Raw genomic sequence first — 18,028 nt, forward strand, 5'->3', positions numbered from 1 at the left:
TTGTCCACTTGAGGACAAAAGAGGGAAATTATGTATAGAACCAAAGGAAGTGAGTGAGATCCTTAATGAATACTTTGCATCGGTATTCACAAATGAGAGCGACATGTTAATTGATGATGTCTCGGAGCTATATGTAAACTCTTTAGAACAAATCTTCATTATGAGGGAGGAAGTGTTCGGTGAATTAAAAAGCATCAAGGTCGAAAAATCTTCAGGGCCAGATGGCATCCATCTTAGATTACTAAGGGGGACAAGAGAGGAAATTGATGGGCCACTAATAGAAATTTTTGTTTCCTTGTTGGCCACAGGTGAGGTCCCAGATGTTTTGCGATAGCCAATGTTAAGAGAGATAAAAAGGATAACCTGGGTATTATATGTCAGTGAGCTTGAAGTCAGTGATAATGAAATTGTTGGAGAAGATTCTTAAGGATAGGATCTATATACATCTCGAACTGAATGGTCTTATTAGTGACAGACAGCATGGTTTCTAAGAGGGAGGTCATGTTTCACTCATTTGATTAATCTTTTGAGGAGATGGCAAAAATAATTGACAAGAGAACGGCCATGGGTGTTGTCTATATGGACTTTAGTAAAGCATTTGACATGGTTCCTCATGGCAGGCTGGTACAAAAGATTAAATCACATGGGATCGAGGGTGAACTAATTAGATGGATTCAGAACCGACTTGATAACAGAGGTTATCACTGGAAGGGTGTTTTCCTCAATGGAGGTCTGTAATTAGTGATGTTCATGATGTGGAGATGCCGGCATTGGACTGGGGTAAACACAGTAAGAAATCTCACAGCACCAGGTTAAAGTCCAACAGGTTTATTTGGTACTGACAGAAGCAGGTAGTTCAATTTGGAATTGGATGGCGATAGTTGTAGCTTTGTGTTGGTGAAGAATGCATCTTACCAGGCTGAGAGAGCCAGCAGGAGGTGATGGTCAATTGGCCTGCATTTGAAGCAGAGAAAATTCTAGCGTTATCATTCACACGTGGAATGTAAGTGGGCTGTCTACCTCAGTTTTGAAAACTTGGTGAAGAAAACTAAGCTCCATGTTATTTGGCTTTATACTTCAATCGCTTTTCAGGTATTCAGTTTAGTATAACAAATCAAAGAACCAACTCAAATTCATTGAAGCAAACTTTTATTTATTTAACACAAAGCACCAAACTTAGAGCAGGTTCAACATTTTAGCTTACACTTCAACTCTTAACATTAACTCTTTAACTGAAAGCGGATACCACTCAGGTCGGAATGAAGTGGCCAAGTCTGTTTCTGATGTAGATGTGTTCTCTCGTGGTTTCTTTGTTTTCTGTGAAGATGTTCCTTTGGGGCATAATTGCAAGGTTGGGGGTCAAGTTATCGCTGAAGACAAAGGCTCAAACACATCTCTTTATCCTAAACTTCGCACATTCTTCCATGAAGTTCTGTACCATTCAGCCTAATCAGAAACCGATCACACTGTTTAATCATGGAGTTACTTGTAAATAACTCCCAAATGTTTATACCAAGCTGCACGTAAGTTACTTAGTCTTACCATATATGGTATCAATGGCTCTGACATGTCTAGCATCATCCAAACAACTATCCTTGTTTGGGTAGCACAGGAAGTTGCGACTTGCAGCAGCTTTTGAACCTGCATCTGTTTTTGATTATAACTTGACTAAAAAATCCCAGCATGCTTGATTCTCACTGTCACAATTGCTCTTACAGCCAATATTGACATTGTTATTGTAGTTGTTGCCAGTAATCATTGTTATAGTCAGCCCTCTGGTCACAGCTAACTTGAAGCTGGTGGAGGAAATCTTAGCAGCAGTCTTCATACAGACTTGTGACAGAAAGTGGTCAGGAGAATTAATTCGGGAAGCTGAAGGGAGGTGGTGGATATCTGTCAGCAACCCAAACAAAAGGCGAAGGGAGCTACAGTTGTTAGGGTCACATAGTCAAAAAGACAATGGAAGGACCCTCATAGAATCTTACCTCAGTGGTATAAGTGGGGAATTAAGAAGAATTAAAATACATTCTGGAGACTGTGGCATTGCCTTGAGATGGTCTCAGTAAAAATGGATGAACCTTCAAGATTTTATATGTTAAGGGAAATCTTGGGATGGGTTGAGGGGGTGAAGTAAAAAGTAGAACTGAATCTATGTCTTAAGTCTTTGAGCTGTACTTCTAAATTGATGCTTGCTAAGAATCTTTTTATATTCATAATAAAATTTGTTTTCATTTAAAAAAAGGGAGTTTGAGAGGATATTTAATTGAAGTGCAGAAGTTATGAAGGGACCCAATGGAGTGGATCAGAATGACCTATGAAGTTCTGGCTGTGAGTTTTCATACAGTAACTGGTCTCTTCTTTTGCTGTGTCTGCAGGCTGACAATAAATGCAGAGTGTCCAATGCACCTGGAGGACTTCCCCATGGATACACACGCATGCCCACTGAAATTCGGCAGTTGTAAGTCTGGGTTGTCAACTGATTCATCAATTCATTCCTAGTTCAATTGAGGATATAACTTAGCTACTTGCTGAAGACTAGTGAGCATAATAAAGTAGATGTTGGTGATTCCCCATTTGGTTCCTCCCACAAAACCCTCCTGATACAGAGATTCTTTTAAATTCTGATCAATCTGCCATTGATAGAGTGGAAAAGCCCTGTAAGGAAGTTCCTCCTGCTTGTTCTAATATTTCTGGCTTTGAAGAGTGGGTTAGATGTTGCATGCTGCAGTCTGCTCGATTGTAACAAGTCAGGAGTACGAGATATAATTTTGCCACCAGTGGGAGGGAACAGATGCAATTCCTAGTTTACCAGTTTATCCACAGAAACAGAGCTATCTGTAGGATTATACACATATCCTGAATCTGGCTAATTATTTCAACAGATGCCTATACTAAGTCTGAGGTGCTATATGTCTGGACACATGGGAAAGCAAGTTCGGTGGTTGTTGCTGAGGATGGATCCCGATTGAACCAATATGATCTGTTGGGACAGACTGTTGGAACAGAGGTTATTCAGTCAAACACAGGTAGATGATTTAAGCTATTGAATGACATATACTCCTGCAGGCATAAGTTGGGGAAGATTACGATATCTCAGGACAAGCTAACATGAAAATAAGATTTTTGGCTCTATCACATCACAACAACTGCCAGACAAAATCATTATATTGCTTCACACTTAAAGAATTGTCCCTCATTGAATGTGAACTATCTCCTCTCTTGGGATAGGAACTGTAAAGCACTAACTATTTTCAAGGTTGTGGGTTTTAAACTAAAACAAAAAGATGTGGGTTGCACATGTAGGTTCAAAGAATCACACCATATCATTATTGAAAGAGATGTTCTCTGCGGAGAACAGAAAATGAAAAAAATACAGGAGCCTGTGAAACACCTCGTAGATGTCACTATGAAATCATATGAATGCCTCTAAAATCATTCATTCAACAACTTAAATGTATAATGGTAACAATCTCCTCCATTGGACATTAACAATTTACTCCTGCTGGACAGTAACAATCACATCTCACTGAGCAGTAACAATCTCCTTTCAGTGGACATTAACAATCTCCATTCACTGGACATTAGCAAATTCTTCTCACTAGACATTAACAATGACCTCTCGCTGGATAGTAAAAGCTCCTTCCACTGGACACGAGCAAACTCCTCTCACTGGACACGAGCAAACTCCTCTCACTGGACACGAGCAAACTCCTCTCACTGGACAGTAACAGTCTCCTCTCACTGGACAGTAACAATCTCCTCTCACTAGATAGTAACAATCACTTTTCACTGGACAGTTAAAATCGCTTCGATTGGACCTTAACAATTTCCTCTCACTGGACAGTAACAAACCCCTCCAATTGGTCAGTAAAATTCTCCTCTCCATGGATCTGAACAAGATCCTCTCACTGGACAGTAGCAATATCCATTCACTGGACAGTAACAATCTCTTCTCAATAAATGAAAGCAAATTACTGCAGATGCTAGAATCTGAAACCAAAAGGGAAAATGCTGGAAAATCTCAGCAGATCTGGTAGCATCTGTAAGCAAAGGAAAGGATTGATGTTTTGAGTCTAGATGACCTTTTGTCAAAGCTAAAAGGCATAGAAAGTGGGAGATACTTATACTGCAGGGTGAGGGAATGAAAGTGATGCATAGCCACAGAAATCAGGGGGAAAGGCTGCTAATGGCAGTCCATAAAGGAATAAAAGGTGTGAATGGCCGAATGACAGAAGCTGAAATCAGTGGGTAAGCTGTGACAGATCAGGGTGTGCGTGTGTGTGTGTGTGTGTGTGTGGGTGGGTGGGTGGGGAATGGGTGGGAGAAGGGAAAATTTAGAAAAAGGGGGAAAGAGGAAGCAAAGGGGGGGAAAGGTAAGGAAAGGGGGGATAAAGTAGGAGGAAAGAAAGTATGGGGAGAAAGCGGGAAAGTGGAACTGAGCCACTTCAGATCAGCCATGATCTCATTGAATGTCGGGGCAGGCTCGAAGGGCTAGATGGCCTACTCCTGCTCCTATTTCTTACGTTCTTATGTTCTTAAGCGTATGGGAAGAAAAATGAAGAAATGCAATAATGAAATAAAAGGTAGAGAACAAGAAAAAATTAAATAAAATGAAAACAAAAGGGGTAGAGCTAATCATCTGAAGTTGTTGAATTTGATGTTAAGACTGGAGTTCAAGGGATTGGGACACATAGAGAGCCCATAATGGGAAATGGTGTTGATAAGTTGTTGAAGCTTGTGTTCCTTAATATCTGCAAGAAACAGGAAATGTTTGTTGTTAAGATGTCAAATGATGTGGAGGATGAAATGAAACTGGGGACAGGGACAACTGTGAGAGAGAGTAAGAGTAAAAAAGATGTTGAGTGTCTTTATATGGTGGTGCATGGCACAGAGTGTGGCTTTTATGATGCAGTGAGAACAGCCGTTCAAAGAATGTTGTATATCCTGGAGGTACCTGTAATCCTGGAGGTTACAGGCGGGGAGGAATTCTCTTCATGGACGGCCATCAGCAGCCTTTTCCCCTGGTTACTGTGGCAATGACTCATCTTTCATTCCCTCACCCTGCAGTATAATATCTCCCACTTGTTAAGCCTTTTAGCATTCATAAAGAGTCATCTGAACTCATACAACCTCCTCTCACTGGACAATAACAATCAGCTTTCACTGGACATTAACAAATCCCTCTGCAGTAACAAACTCCTCCCACTGGACATTGAGAATTCACTGCACTGGACAGTAACAATCTCTTCCAATGGGACATTAACAATCTGCTCCAGTGGACATTAACAGACACCTCTCACTGCACATTAACAATCTCCTCTCACTGAACAGTAACAGTTGCAGCTCACAAGACACTAACAACCTCACCACTGGATTGTAACAGTCTCCTCTGACTGGACAGTGTCAATCTCCTCTGACTGGACAGTAATGATCTCCACCAATGTACATTAATAATCTTCTCCCAATGGACAGTAACAATCTCCTCTCATTGGACAGTAAAAGTTTCCTCTCACCGCGCAGTAGCAATCTACCCTCACTGGACAGTAGCAATGTTCTCTCACTGGACAGTAAGAATCACATCTTACTCGATACTAACAAACTTGCCACTGGACTGTAACAGTCTCCACTCACTGGACAGTGACAATCTCCTCTCATGGGACAGTAACAAACTCGTCTCACTGGACAGTAGCAATCTCCTATCACTGGACAGTAAAAATCTCTTCCCACTTGACAGTAAAAATTGCCTCTTACTAGACTGCAACAATCTCCGCTCACTGCACAGTAATGCTCTCTCATTGGACAGTAACAATTCCCTGTCACTGGACAAGCAGAATCTCCCCTTACTGGGTAGTAAAATTCTCCACTCACTGGACAGTAACACTCTCCTCTCACTGGACAGTAGTAATCTGCTCTCACTGGGCATAGCAACCTCCTTTCACTGGAGAGTAACAATCTCTTTTCACTGGATAGTAGCAAACTCCTCCCACTGGACATTAATAAGCTCCTCCCACTGGACCATAACAATTTCTTCCCACTGCACAGTCACAATGTCCACTCACTGGACAGTAAAAATCTCCTCTTCCTGGGCAGTAACAATCACATTTCACTAGACACTAACAATCTTCCCACTGGACAGTAACAGCCTCCTCTCACTGAACAGTAACAGCCTCCTCTCACTGGACATAACAATCTCCTCCCACTGGACAGTAACAGCCTCCTCTCACTGGACATAACAATCTCCTCCCACTGGACAGTAACAGCCTCCTCTCACTGGACATAACAATCTCCTCCCACTGGACAGTAACAATCTCCTCTCACTGGATAGTAACAATCTCCTCTCACTGCACAGTAACAATTTCCGCTCACTGGACATCAACAATCTCCATTCATTGAACAGTAACAATAATACCTCACTGGGCAATAACAAACACACCTCACTGGGCAATCTGATCTCTCTGGACATCAACAATCTCCATTCATTGAACAGTAACAATAATACCTCACTGGGCAATAACAAACACACCTCACTGGGCAATCTGATCTCTCTGGACATTAACAATCTCCATTCACTGGACAATAACAACCTCCTTCACTGGACATGAATATACTCCTCTCACTGGACACTAACAATCTCCCCTCACGGGACATTAAAAATATTTTGTCAATGTTTGTTCAGTAACAAACACCTCTCATTGGACAGTAACAACCTCCTCTCACTGCACAGCAACAATCATCTCTCACTGGGCATTATCAATCACCTCTCTTTGGTCAGTAACAATGTCCTCTCACTGGACAGAAACAATTCCTTCTCACTGGACAGTAATAATCTGCTCACACTGGGTATAATAACATCCCCTCACTGTACAGTAACAACATCCTCTCACAGGACAGTAACAATCTCCCAACACTGGATATTAACAATCTCCTCTCACTGGACATTAACAATCACCTTGTTATGGACAGTAACAATTTCCTCTCACTGAACATTAGCAATATCCTTTCACTGGACATTAAAACTCCCCTCCCATGTGCATTAAAATCTTCTCTCTCTGGATGTTAACAATCTCCTCTCACAAGATAGTAATAATCTTTTCCACTGGACATTAACAATCTCCTCTCACTAGATAGTAACAATCTCTTCCACTGGATATTAAAAATCTCCTCTCACTGGATATTAACAATTGCCTTTCACTGGGGATTAACAATCTCTCCCACTAGACATTAACAATCTCCTCCCACTGGACAGTAAAGAACCTCATCTCACTGGATATTAACACTCTCCTCTCACTGGACATTAACAATCCAATCACCCTGGGCATTAACACTCTCCTGTCACGGGACATCAACAATTTCCTGTCATTGGACATCAGCAATATCCTTTCACTGGACATTAACAGTCACATCACACTGGGCAGTAACAGCCTGCTCTCACTGGATTATAGCAACCTACTCTCACTGAACTGTGGCAATTTCCTCTCGTTTGTACAGTAACAATCACCTTCCACTGAACATTAACAATCTCCTCTCACTGGGCAGTAACAATCTCTTCCACTGGACAGTAACAGTCTCCCCTCCGTGGACATTACTCATCTCCTGTCACTGGACAGGAGCAATCTCCTTTCAATGGACAGTAAAAATGTCCTTCCACTGAACATTAACAATCTCCTTCTCTGCACAGTAACAATCTCCTCTCACTTGACTTGAACAATCTCCTCTCACTGGACAGTAATTATTTCCATTCACTGGACAGTAATTATTTCTTCTCACTTTTCAGTAGCAACCCACTCTAACCGGACATTAATAATGACATTAACAATTTCCTCTCACTGGACGTTCACAATCTCCTTCACTAACAGTGACAGTCATATCCCAGTAGGCATTTACAATCTCCTCCACAGTACCAATCTCCTGCCACTGGACAGTAACAATCTCTTCCACTGGACATTAACACTGCCCTGTCACTGTACATTAAAATCTTCTCCCTCTGGACATTAACAATCTCCTCTCACTGAACAGCAAAAACCTCACTTGCTGGACACTAAAAATCTCCTCTCACTGGACGGTAACAAACACCTCTCATTGTACAATAACAACCTCCTCTCACTGCACAGTAACAATTACCTCTCACTAGACATTATCAATCACCTCTCTTTGGACAGTAACAATGTTCTCTCGCTGGACAGAAACCATTCCCTCTCACTAGACAGTAACAATCTGCTCGCATTGGGTACAATAACATCCCCTCACTGTACAGTAACAACATCCTCTCACGGGACAGTAATAATCTCCCATCACTGGATCTTAACAATTTCCTCTCACTGGACATTAAAAATCTCCTCTGATTGGACAGTAACAACCACCTCTCATTGGACAGTAACAATCTCCTCTCTTTGGACAGGACAATCACCTCTCACTGGACAGTAACAATTTCCTCTCACTGGACAGTAACAATTTCCTCTCACTGGACAGTAATAACATCCTCACTGGACATTAACAATTTCCTCTCACTGGGCATTAACAATCTCCTCCCACGGGACAGTAACAATCTCCTCTCACTGGACAGTTGCAATCTCCTCTCACTGAGCATTAACAATATCCAATCACTGGTCAGTAAGAACTTCCTTCACTGAACATGAATAATCTCCTCACTGGAAATTAAAAAATCTTCTCTCACTGTACAGTAACAAACATCGCTCACTGGACAGTAACAATCTCCTCTCACTGGACAGTTGCAATCTCCTCTCACTGGACAGTTGCAATCTCCTCTCACTGGACAGTAACCATCTCCTCTCACTGTACAGTAACCATCTCTCAGTGTACAGTAACCATCTCCACTCAATGTACAGTAACCATCTCTCACTGTACAGTAACCATCTCCTCACTGTACAGTAACCATCTCCTCTCACTGGATACTAACAAGCTCCACCTACTGGACAGTAGCAAACTGCTCTCAGTGGATATTAATAATCTCCTCCCACTGGACAGTAACAACCTCTTCCCACTAGTCAGTAACAATCTCCTCCCACTGGACAGTAACAACCTTGTCCTACTGGACAGTAAGAATCTCCTCTCACTGGATATTAACAATGTCTGCTCACTGGACAGTAACTATCTCCTCTCACTGATCAATAGTAATCCCCTCTAACTGGACATTAATAATGACATTAACAATCTCCTCTCACTGGATTGTAGCAATCTACTCTCACTGGACAGTGGCAATTTCCTCTCACTGTATAGTAGAAATCTCCTTTCAATGCACATTAACAATCACATCACACTGGGCAGTAACAATCTCTCCTCGCTGGACGTAAAAATCTCCTCTCACTGGCCGTTACCAATATCCTCTCACTAGACATTAACGATCACATCACACTGGGCAGTAACAATCCCTTCACATTGTACATTAAAATCTTCTCTCTCTGGACGTTAACAATCTCCTCTCACTGGGAAGTAAAAATCTCCTCTCACTGGTCAGTGCAATCTACTCTCACTGGGCAGTAACAATTTCCTCCACTGGATATTAACCATCCCCATTTACTGGACAGTAACAACCTCCTTCCAGTGGACATTAACATTATCCACTCAATCTCATTCCACTGGACATTAACAATCACCTCTCACTGGACATTAACAAAATCCTCTCACTGGACATTAACAATCACTTCACACTTGGCAGTATCAATCTCCTCTCACCAGACATTAATACTTCCCTCTCACTGGACATTAACAATCTCCTCTCTCTGGACATTAGCAATCTCCCCTCACTGGACATTAACAATATCCTCTCCTCTCACTGGGCAGTAACAATCTCTCCCACTGGACATTAACAATCTCCTCCCACTGGACAGTAATATTCTCCTTCCACTGGATGGTAACAGTCTCCTCTCACTGGATATCGACAATCACATCATACTTGGCAGTATCGATCTCCTCTCTCCGGACATTAAACACTCCCCTCTCACTGGACATTAACAATCTCCTTTGAGTGGATATTAGCAATCTCCTCTCACTGATAGTAACAACCTCCTCTACCGGACATCAACCCAACTCTGCTCACTGAACAGCAACAATCTTCTCTCATTGGACAGGAGCAATCTCCTCGCACTAGACAATAATAGGCTCCTCACAGTGGACATTAATAATCTCCTCCCACTGGACAGTAACAACCTTCTCTAACTGGACAGTTAGAATGTCCTCTTACTGCACAGTAACAATTACCATGTCACTACCCACTAACAACTCCTCCACTGGACAGTAACAGACCCCTCTCACTAGACATTAACAATCTCCCCTTCCACTGGACAGTAACAATCTCCTCTCAGTGGACATTAGCAATCCCCTCCCAGTGGACAGTAACAATCTCCCGTCACTGGACAGTAGCAATCTCCCGTCACTGGACATTAACAATTGCCTTTCAATGGACAGTAAAAATGCCCTTCCACTGAACGTTAACAATCTGCTCTCGCTGGACAGTAACAACCTCCTCTCGCTGGACAGTAACAATCTCTTCACACTGGACAGTAACAATGTCCTCTCGCTGGACAGTAACAATCTCCTCTCGCTGGACAGTAACAATCTCCTCTCGCTGGACAGCAACAATGTTCTCACACTGGACAATAACAATCTCCTCTCGCTGGACAGTAACAATCTCCTCTCGCTGGACAGTAACAATGTCCTCTCGCTGGACAGTAACACTCTCCTTTTGCTGGATAGTAACAATGTTCTCACGCTGGACAATAACAATCTCCTCTCGCTGGACAGTAACAATCTCCTCTCGCTGGACAGTAACAATCTCCTCACACTGGACAGTAACAATCTCCTTTTGCTGGATAGTAACAATGTCCTCACGCTGGACAGTAACAATGTCCTCTCGCTGGACAGTAACAATCTCCTTTCGCTGGACAGTAACAATCCCCTTTCGCTGGACAGTAACAATGTCCTCTCGCTGGATAGTAACAATCTCCTCTCGCTGGACAGTAACAATCTCCTCACGTTGGACAGTAACAATGTCCTCTCGCTGAACAGTGACAATGTCCTCTCGCTGAACAGTGACAATGTCCTCTCGCTGGATATTAACACTCTTCTGCATTGGACATTGTTGGAGTTGGGCATGGCTTGCTGCGCCAGCATTTGTTAGCAATTCCTAACTGTCTCTGAACTCTATAGCTTGCTGAAGAAAATTGTCATCTGCATTGTTGTGTGCTTAAGGACATGTAGACTGAAGCAGGTAAGGACAGCAGGTTTCTTTCCCAAAGGGAAAGTGATCCAAACTGGGTTTTTACAAAATTCTTACTGAGACTATTTTTTAATTCCAGATTTTCTTCAGTTGAATTTAAATTCCACCTGCCATCATGGTGCCAATATCCCAGAATATTAGCCTGGGCATCTCAATTACAAACCCAGTGATGTTACCAAAATATCACCATGAGGGCTCTTCTTGTATTGCATGAAGCATAAATAGCAACAAAGACAGGATGGATCAAATCATCTGCCCCCATCTTGTATCTTCTGAATATTCCTCTGAAACTTTTCTTGTCCTGTCCGAGAAAAAAAGCTTAGAACATTTTTATCCTGTTTTGTCTTCTGTTGTAGACAGGTAATTGTTCCTTCCTGTAACAGGGTACTTACATCTGATTGTCTGTGCCATATTTTAGTTAGGCCATGATTGATGGATTGACCCAAAGCTGATTTTATATCATTGGTTTCAATCCAATGAACTTACTTGCTTCTTATTACTGAGCATCTCTTCCACTATCAAGATTACATGCAAAGTCCCATCAATGACATCCAGAGCATCCAGTAGACGAATATATACAACCATTGAGAATGAAGACAAGATTTAATGTCAAGTTCCTGAGCTACCCAATCAGTCCCAGGTATTAATCTTTTGTTAAGAGAGGATAAGTACATCAGGAATTTAATGAATGATGTCAGAATCAATCTGAGCTGAGTAGCTAAGAGTCAGAAGGCTGAAGGACACTTACTGATTTCAGTTCAGAAATGATGAAGATGCATTCAAATTTAGGCATTTGAAATTGTATAAACGAACTTCTTTTGACAATTAGAAGGGAACAATTGAAACCATAAAGATTTGCTGAGTGTTTGAATACTAATGATATCCTCTCGTGACTCCGCAGTGGGAAACTTTATTTTATTCCTAATTGCCCATTCACTTTTCCCAAGGGCTGAGTACTGTTTCAAAGGTGGGGGGATCCCACTGGACCTTTGCACACATGGCTAATTTTCATATGCTGCAGTAGTGATCATCAGCAGATTGTTAACCTCAAAAAACAAGAACACAAAAATAGGAGTAGGAATAGACCATGGAGCCCATCAAATGTGCTCCGCCATTCAATTTAATCACGCTTGATTTTAGACCTCCACTCTATTTTCCCACCTGCTCCCATACTCTTGGTTCTCTGAGAGACTTACATTTGTCTATCCTGCAAGAGCTTTTGTTTTGGCACCTTATCTCGTGAATTTTGGAAATTTAAGTGTACTACGTCTATTGGTTAAAAGCAAATTACTGCAGATGCTGGAATCTGAAACCAAGAGAGAAAATGCTGGAAAATCTCATCAGGTCTGGCAGCAAATGTAAGGAGAGAAAAGAGCTGATGTTTCGAGTCCAGATGATCCATTGTCAAAGATAAACCTGCTGTTTTTCCTTCATCTATTCTACTAGTTACATACTCAAAAAAACTCATAAGTTTGATTGACAGGATTTCCCTTCTGTAAAACCATGTTGACTTATTCTCATCATACTAGACCTTTTTAAGTCCTTAGTTATGACTTCCTTCATAATCGATTCCAACATTTTCTTAGTGACTGATATTAATCTAATTGGCCCAGCGTTCAGTTATTCTCTCTCCTTATTTGAAAGCATTGTTACGTTTGCTAACTTCAAATCCAATGGAACCATTCTAAAACCTGAGGAATTTTGAGAAATCATAACTAGCACTTTAGCTATCTCTTTTAGAACTGTAGAGTTTACGTAATCAGGCCCTACGGATCTATTGGATTTTTGTCCCTTAACTTTCTCCATTCTCTCCTCATACGAATATCCTTGTTTGTGATTGGAGTATGTTGCTTTCAAATTTAACATGGAATTAATGATCATTATTTCCCAGTTGGTCTTTTACTATGACATTATTAATTTTAACCCTGCTTCATTACAAAATACTAGAGCTAAGGCAGCTTCATCTCTAGTTGGTTTCACAATGAATAGCACAAGGAAACTATCACAAATATATTCTGAAATTCATTTTCTGGATCACTCCTGTCAATTTGATTGTCCCAATCCTGACGAAGATTGAAGTCTGGCACAATTATTACATTTCCTTTGTTACAAGTGTCAATAATTTCTTGTTAAATGTTCTGCCCAGCTATAGTTAGGGGGCCAAAAACTACTCCCTACAATGTTTTTTGACTCTCCTATTATTATGAATTTATTCCTAATTTCTGCCCAAACTGATTCTACTTCAAGATCTTGTGAGGCTGGATTCTTTCACGGAAAAGTCCTTCGGTCATCCTGTACAATCAAGGCTACCCCACTTCCTTTGCCATTCTGTTTTCCTGAAACATTGTGTACTCTGCAAAATATTTATTTCCCAACCCTGTAACCATGTCTCTGTAATGGCAAAGGAAGTGAGGTAGCCTTGAATAGATTCAGTGAGGTAGCCTCCACCTCTTCAATGGGCAGAGAATTCCAGAGACTCACCACCCTTTGAGTGAAGAAGTTCCTCCTCAACTCCGATCTAAACTGCCCCCGCCCCCCCTTATTTTCACCTCCTCCATGATCATCCTGAACACCAGTGCTCCACAAGGCTGTGTCCTCAGCCCCTTACTAGGCTCCTTATATACCTATGACTGTGTAGTCAAATTCTCCTCCAACTTGACTTTCAAGTTTGCTGGTGGCACTGCTGTAGTGGGTCAGATCTCAAACAATCATGAGATGGAGTACTGGAACGAGATAGAGGGCAGAATTTTACGACCTTGTTGCGCTCGTTTTATGGTGGGAAAATGTCTCAAAAGGTGCCAGGGTTGGCACTACCAGTGTGCATAAAGTGGCTAGTGGGAATGGCGCCCTTTTTCAAGCACCTTGCAATTTTACGACACTCAGATTTCTGGCATGGTCAGCTTATCGCCTGAAGTGAATGAGAGGCTGATTAATTTATTTAAATTTATTTAAATCCTGCTCGACATCTGCTTAGCAAGCCCAGCACTCAATCGTCCGGGCTGGCTTGCCTTTATGGCCTCACCGAAAGACATTCTCTCTGACGAGGAAAATACCTGCTCCCCATGAACGGGGAACATTGTGTTGGCCTCACTGATGGAACCAGAGGTTATGGAGAGCCCTGATGAGGCTGAGTGTAAGGTGGGGTTGCACTTGGACAGTGCCACACTGGTAGTGTCACCCTAGCACTTTGGCACTGCCAGCCTGGCACTTGGGCAATGCCCATTTGACACCATCCACCTTTTGGCTAAGATCAAGTGTAGTATCGACATGCTGCACTTGGTTGAAGTCATTAGGTTACATTTCAGCTTCATTTGAAGCAATTTTTTAAAGCGGCATCTCGGCCATTTGGCTAAGATGCAAATAAGATCAAGCCCTGGAGGAGGAGCTACACCTACTCCAATCAGCTTGGATCATGTAGATCAAGCCCAAGACAGGAGGTGAGAGCCCTGTCTTGTCAGCTTGGATCGGGAATGTCCCAACTTGTTGGGACTCTGAATTGGGTTTAATTTGACTTGATTGGATTGGAATAAAGTTTAAAAAAAATTTGACACCATCCACCAGGCAGTGCCATGGGCAGGGGCTGTGTGGCAGTGCCGGGGGAAGGGCCGTGGGGGCATTGCTAGGAGGAGGAGCCAAATGGGGTTGGGGAAGCCCACTGCCACTCTGCCTGCGATTGGTGGGGGAGGGAGGGCCTGCTGCCACTCTGCCTGCGATTGGTGGGGGAGGGAGGGAGGGCCTGCTGCCACTCTGCCTGCAGTTGGTGGGGGGGCAGGGGTGGTGAATGGGGCCACAATGAGTCTAGACGGATGGGGGACAGAACGACTTCATCTCAAGCCACAGGCCGCTGCGATTGTGGCGGGGTTGGGTGCATGGGTGGAGTGCTGTTGGTCGAGGCTTCCTACATTAGCAGGAGCCTGACAGCTCTCTCACTGTCTTCAGACCTCTGTTATTGCTAATGTGCACGTGCAGCATTAGAGGTCTGTGCAATACCTCCCTCTACAGATTGGCTGGTGAATTTAGCCCAGCCCACAGCCTCTCTGGCTAGAAACTGACTAGGTCATCTTTTCAGAGACCAAGTGCATAAGACTGGGTGTGAAAACTCACCCAAAAAAATGGATCAGGAATTATCCTAATTTCACGCTAAATTCCAGCCAAGAATCTCATGAACTCATTTGATGACAATAATCTCTCCCTCAATGTCAACAAAAGGAAGGAAATTGTCTGTGACTTCAGGAAGCGTAGTGGAAAACACGCCCCTGTCTGCATCAACCGGGATGAAGTGGAAATGGTCGAGAGCCTCAGTTTTCTACATGTCCATCACCAACAACCTGTTCTGGTCCCTTGGTGCCAATGTTATAGTTAAGAAAGCCCACCAATGCCTCTACTTTCTCAGGACGCTAAGGAAATTTGGCATGTCCGCTACGTCCCTCACCAACATTTATAGGTGCACCATCGAAAGCATTCTTTCTGGTCGTATCATGGCTTGGTATGGCTCCTGCTTTGCTCAAGACAGCAAAAAACTACAAAGGATGATGATTGTCCATCACACAAACCAGCTTCCCATCCATATAGTTCCGGCTGCCTTGGAAAAACAGCCAGGATAATCAAGGACCCCACACACCCCAAACTCTCTACAAAAGCCTGAGGACACATACCAACTGACTCCAAAACAGTTTCTTCCCTTTTGCCATGAGACTTCTGAATGGTCCTACCTCGCATTAAGTTGATCTTACTCTGCACCCTAGCTGTGATATCACACTACATTCTGCACTTTCTTCTTTTCTTCTGTATGTATGGTATTCTCTGTCTGTATAGCTCGCAAGAAACAATACTTTTCACTGTATACTATCAGATGTGACAGTAATAAATTGTGTAGGTGAAGATAGAGCAGTTGATATTGTTCGTATACGTGGATTTTAGTAAGTTGTTTGATAAGGTTCCCCATGGTAGGCTCATAAAGAAGATAAGGAGGTATGGGATAGAAGGAAATTTGGCCGATTGCATAAGTAACTGGCTGTCTCATAGAAGACAGAGGGTGGTGGTGGAAGGAAAGCTTTCAGACTGGAGGCCAGTTACCAGTGGTGTCCCACAGGGAACAGTGCTGGGTCAGTAAATTTGCTGATGTCACCAAGATTGGTGGAGTAGTGGATGAGGTGGAGGGCTCTGGCAGGCTGCAAAGAGACACTGATAGGATGCAGAAGTGGGCCAAAAATTGGCAGATGGAGTTTAACCCTGATAAGTGTGAGGTGATTCATTTTGGTAAGACAAACTTGAATGCAGATTACGGCAAGGTTCTGAGGAATGTGGAGGAACAGAGAGATCTTGGGGTTCATATCTACAGATCTCTGAAGGTTGCCACTCAAGAGGCTAGATCTGTGAAGAAGTTTTATTGTGTGTTTATTAACAGGGGATTTGAGTTTAAGAGCCTTGGGGTTATGCTGCAACTATACCGGATCTTGGTGAGACCACATTTGGAATATTGTGTTCAGTTCTGGTCACCTCACTATAAGAAGGATGTGGAAGCATTGGAGAGAGTGCAGAGGAGATTTACCAGGATGCAGCCTGGTTTGGAGGGTAGGTCTTATGAGGAAAGGTTGAGGGAGCTGGGGCTTTTCTCTTTGGAGTGGAGGACAACGAGAGGCGACTTAATAGTGGTTTATAAAATGATGAGGGATATAGATAGAGTGGACGTGCCGAGGCTATTTCCTCGGGTGGATGTAGCTGTTACTAGGGGGCATAACTATAAGGTTCATGATGGGAGATATAGGAGGGATGTCCGAGGTAGATTCTTTACTCAGAGAGTGGTTGGGGTGTGGAATAGACTGCCTGCTGTGATAGTGGAGTCAGACACTTCAGGAACTTTCAAGTGGTTATTGGATAGGCACATGGCGCACATCAGCAAGATAGGGAGTGGGATAGCTTGATCTTGGGTTTAGACATAGCTCGGCACAATAGTGAGGGCTGAAGGGCCTGTACAGTGCTGTACTGTTCTATGTTCTGTGTAAATCAAATCAAAATCATTGGTGGAGACAATCCATTGGCAAAATCCCACTGGCATAAAAACAAATTTGGTACTCCGACTCAATTCTCTATCCCTCCATTATTCCCACATCTGAAAATGGAACGGAAATGACCAGGCATGTTGTTCTGTGAACCTGAAGTTGGGACATATTGGGGAGTCATTCTCCCACTTTCAAGGTATTGCTATTTATTACTTTGATTGTTCAGTTGACTTGCAGCAGGGTTATTCGTCCTTCTGATGGATTTTAATCGAATTCTCCCACTGTAAGCAGCTTATGCTGCATTGTAATTACAAAGAAAACATGGTTATGTTCATCATGTGACTTGTACAAGTTCAAAACCCTTTGTCTGAACTAAGCAGATGTGTTGATTATACATCCTGTGATGTTGGTAAAAACTTTGAAATTCATCCCATCTAGTTTGGATGGGAAACTATCATAATGCAAGGAAGACTTGATGGGATTTCATATTTATTAAACACATTATGTTTCAATGTTTCTTTTGTCCATGGTGAAATAGAAAAATAATTTGTCTGGAATGCTCTCGTTTTATTGTTGATGACCTATTCTTAAGCAGAGGGATGTGTGAATTTCCTGGTTGGCTGTATATATCCAGACTTAACTAGGCATTTGCTTGAGACTCAGGTTGTCTAGAGTTCAAAATGCCAAAGATCTTGTGCTTGTCCATGATTGTGTCAAAATGTTTTAGTGTATTATCTGAACATTCATAATACACTGGATTTGCACAAGTACATTTAATTGGTCACACCTG

At 42.5% G+C, this 18,028-nt stretch overlaps 1 protein-coding gene across 1 annotated transcript in view; it reads left to right on the forward strand.

Moving 5' to 3' along the window:
• LOC145342093 (gamma-aminobutyric acid receptor subunit alpha-3-like) overlaps nucleotides 1-18,028 on the forward strand; it is a 265,641-nt gene that overhangs the window by 234,898 nt on the left and 12,715 nt on the right. The window contains exons 6-7 of the mRNA XM_080187307.1: nucleotides 2,376-2,458; nucleotides 2,883-3,026. Of these exons, the coding sequence (XP_080043433.1) occupies nucleotides 2,376-2,458; nucleotides 2,883-3,026 (227 nt within the window). The remainder of the gene's footprint in view (nucleotides 1-2,375; nucleotides 2,459-2,882; nucleotides 3,027-18,028) is intronic.

This window comes from Carcharhinus amblyrhynchos, chromosome 4, assembly GCF_965287045.1.
Source record: "Carcharhinus amblyrhynchos chromosome 4, sCarAmb.v2.hapA, whole genome shotgun sequence".
Lineage (NCBI taxonomy): Eukaryota > Metazoa > Chordata > Chondrichthyes > Carcharhiniformes > Carcharhinidae > Carcharhinus > Carcharhinus amblyrhynchos.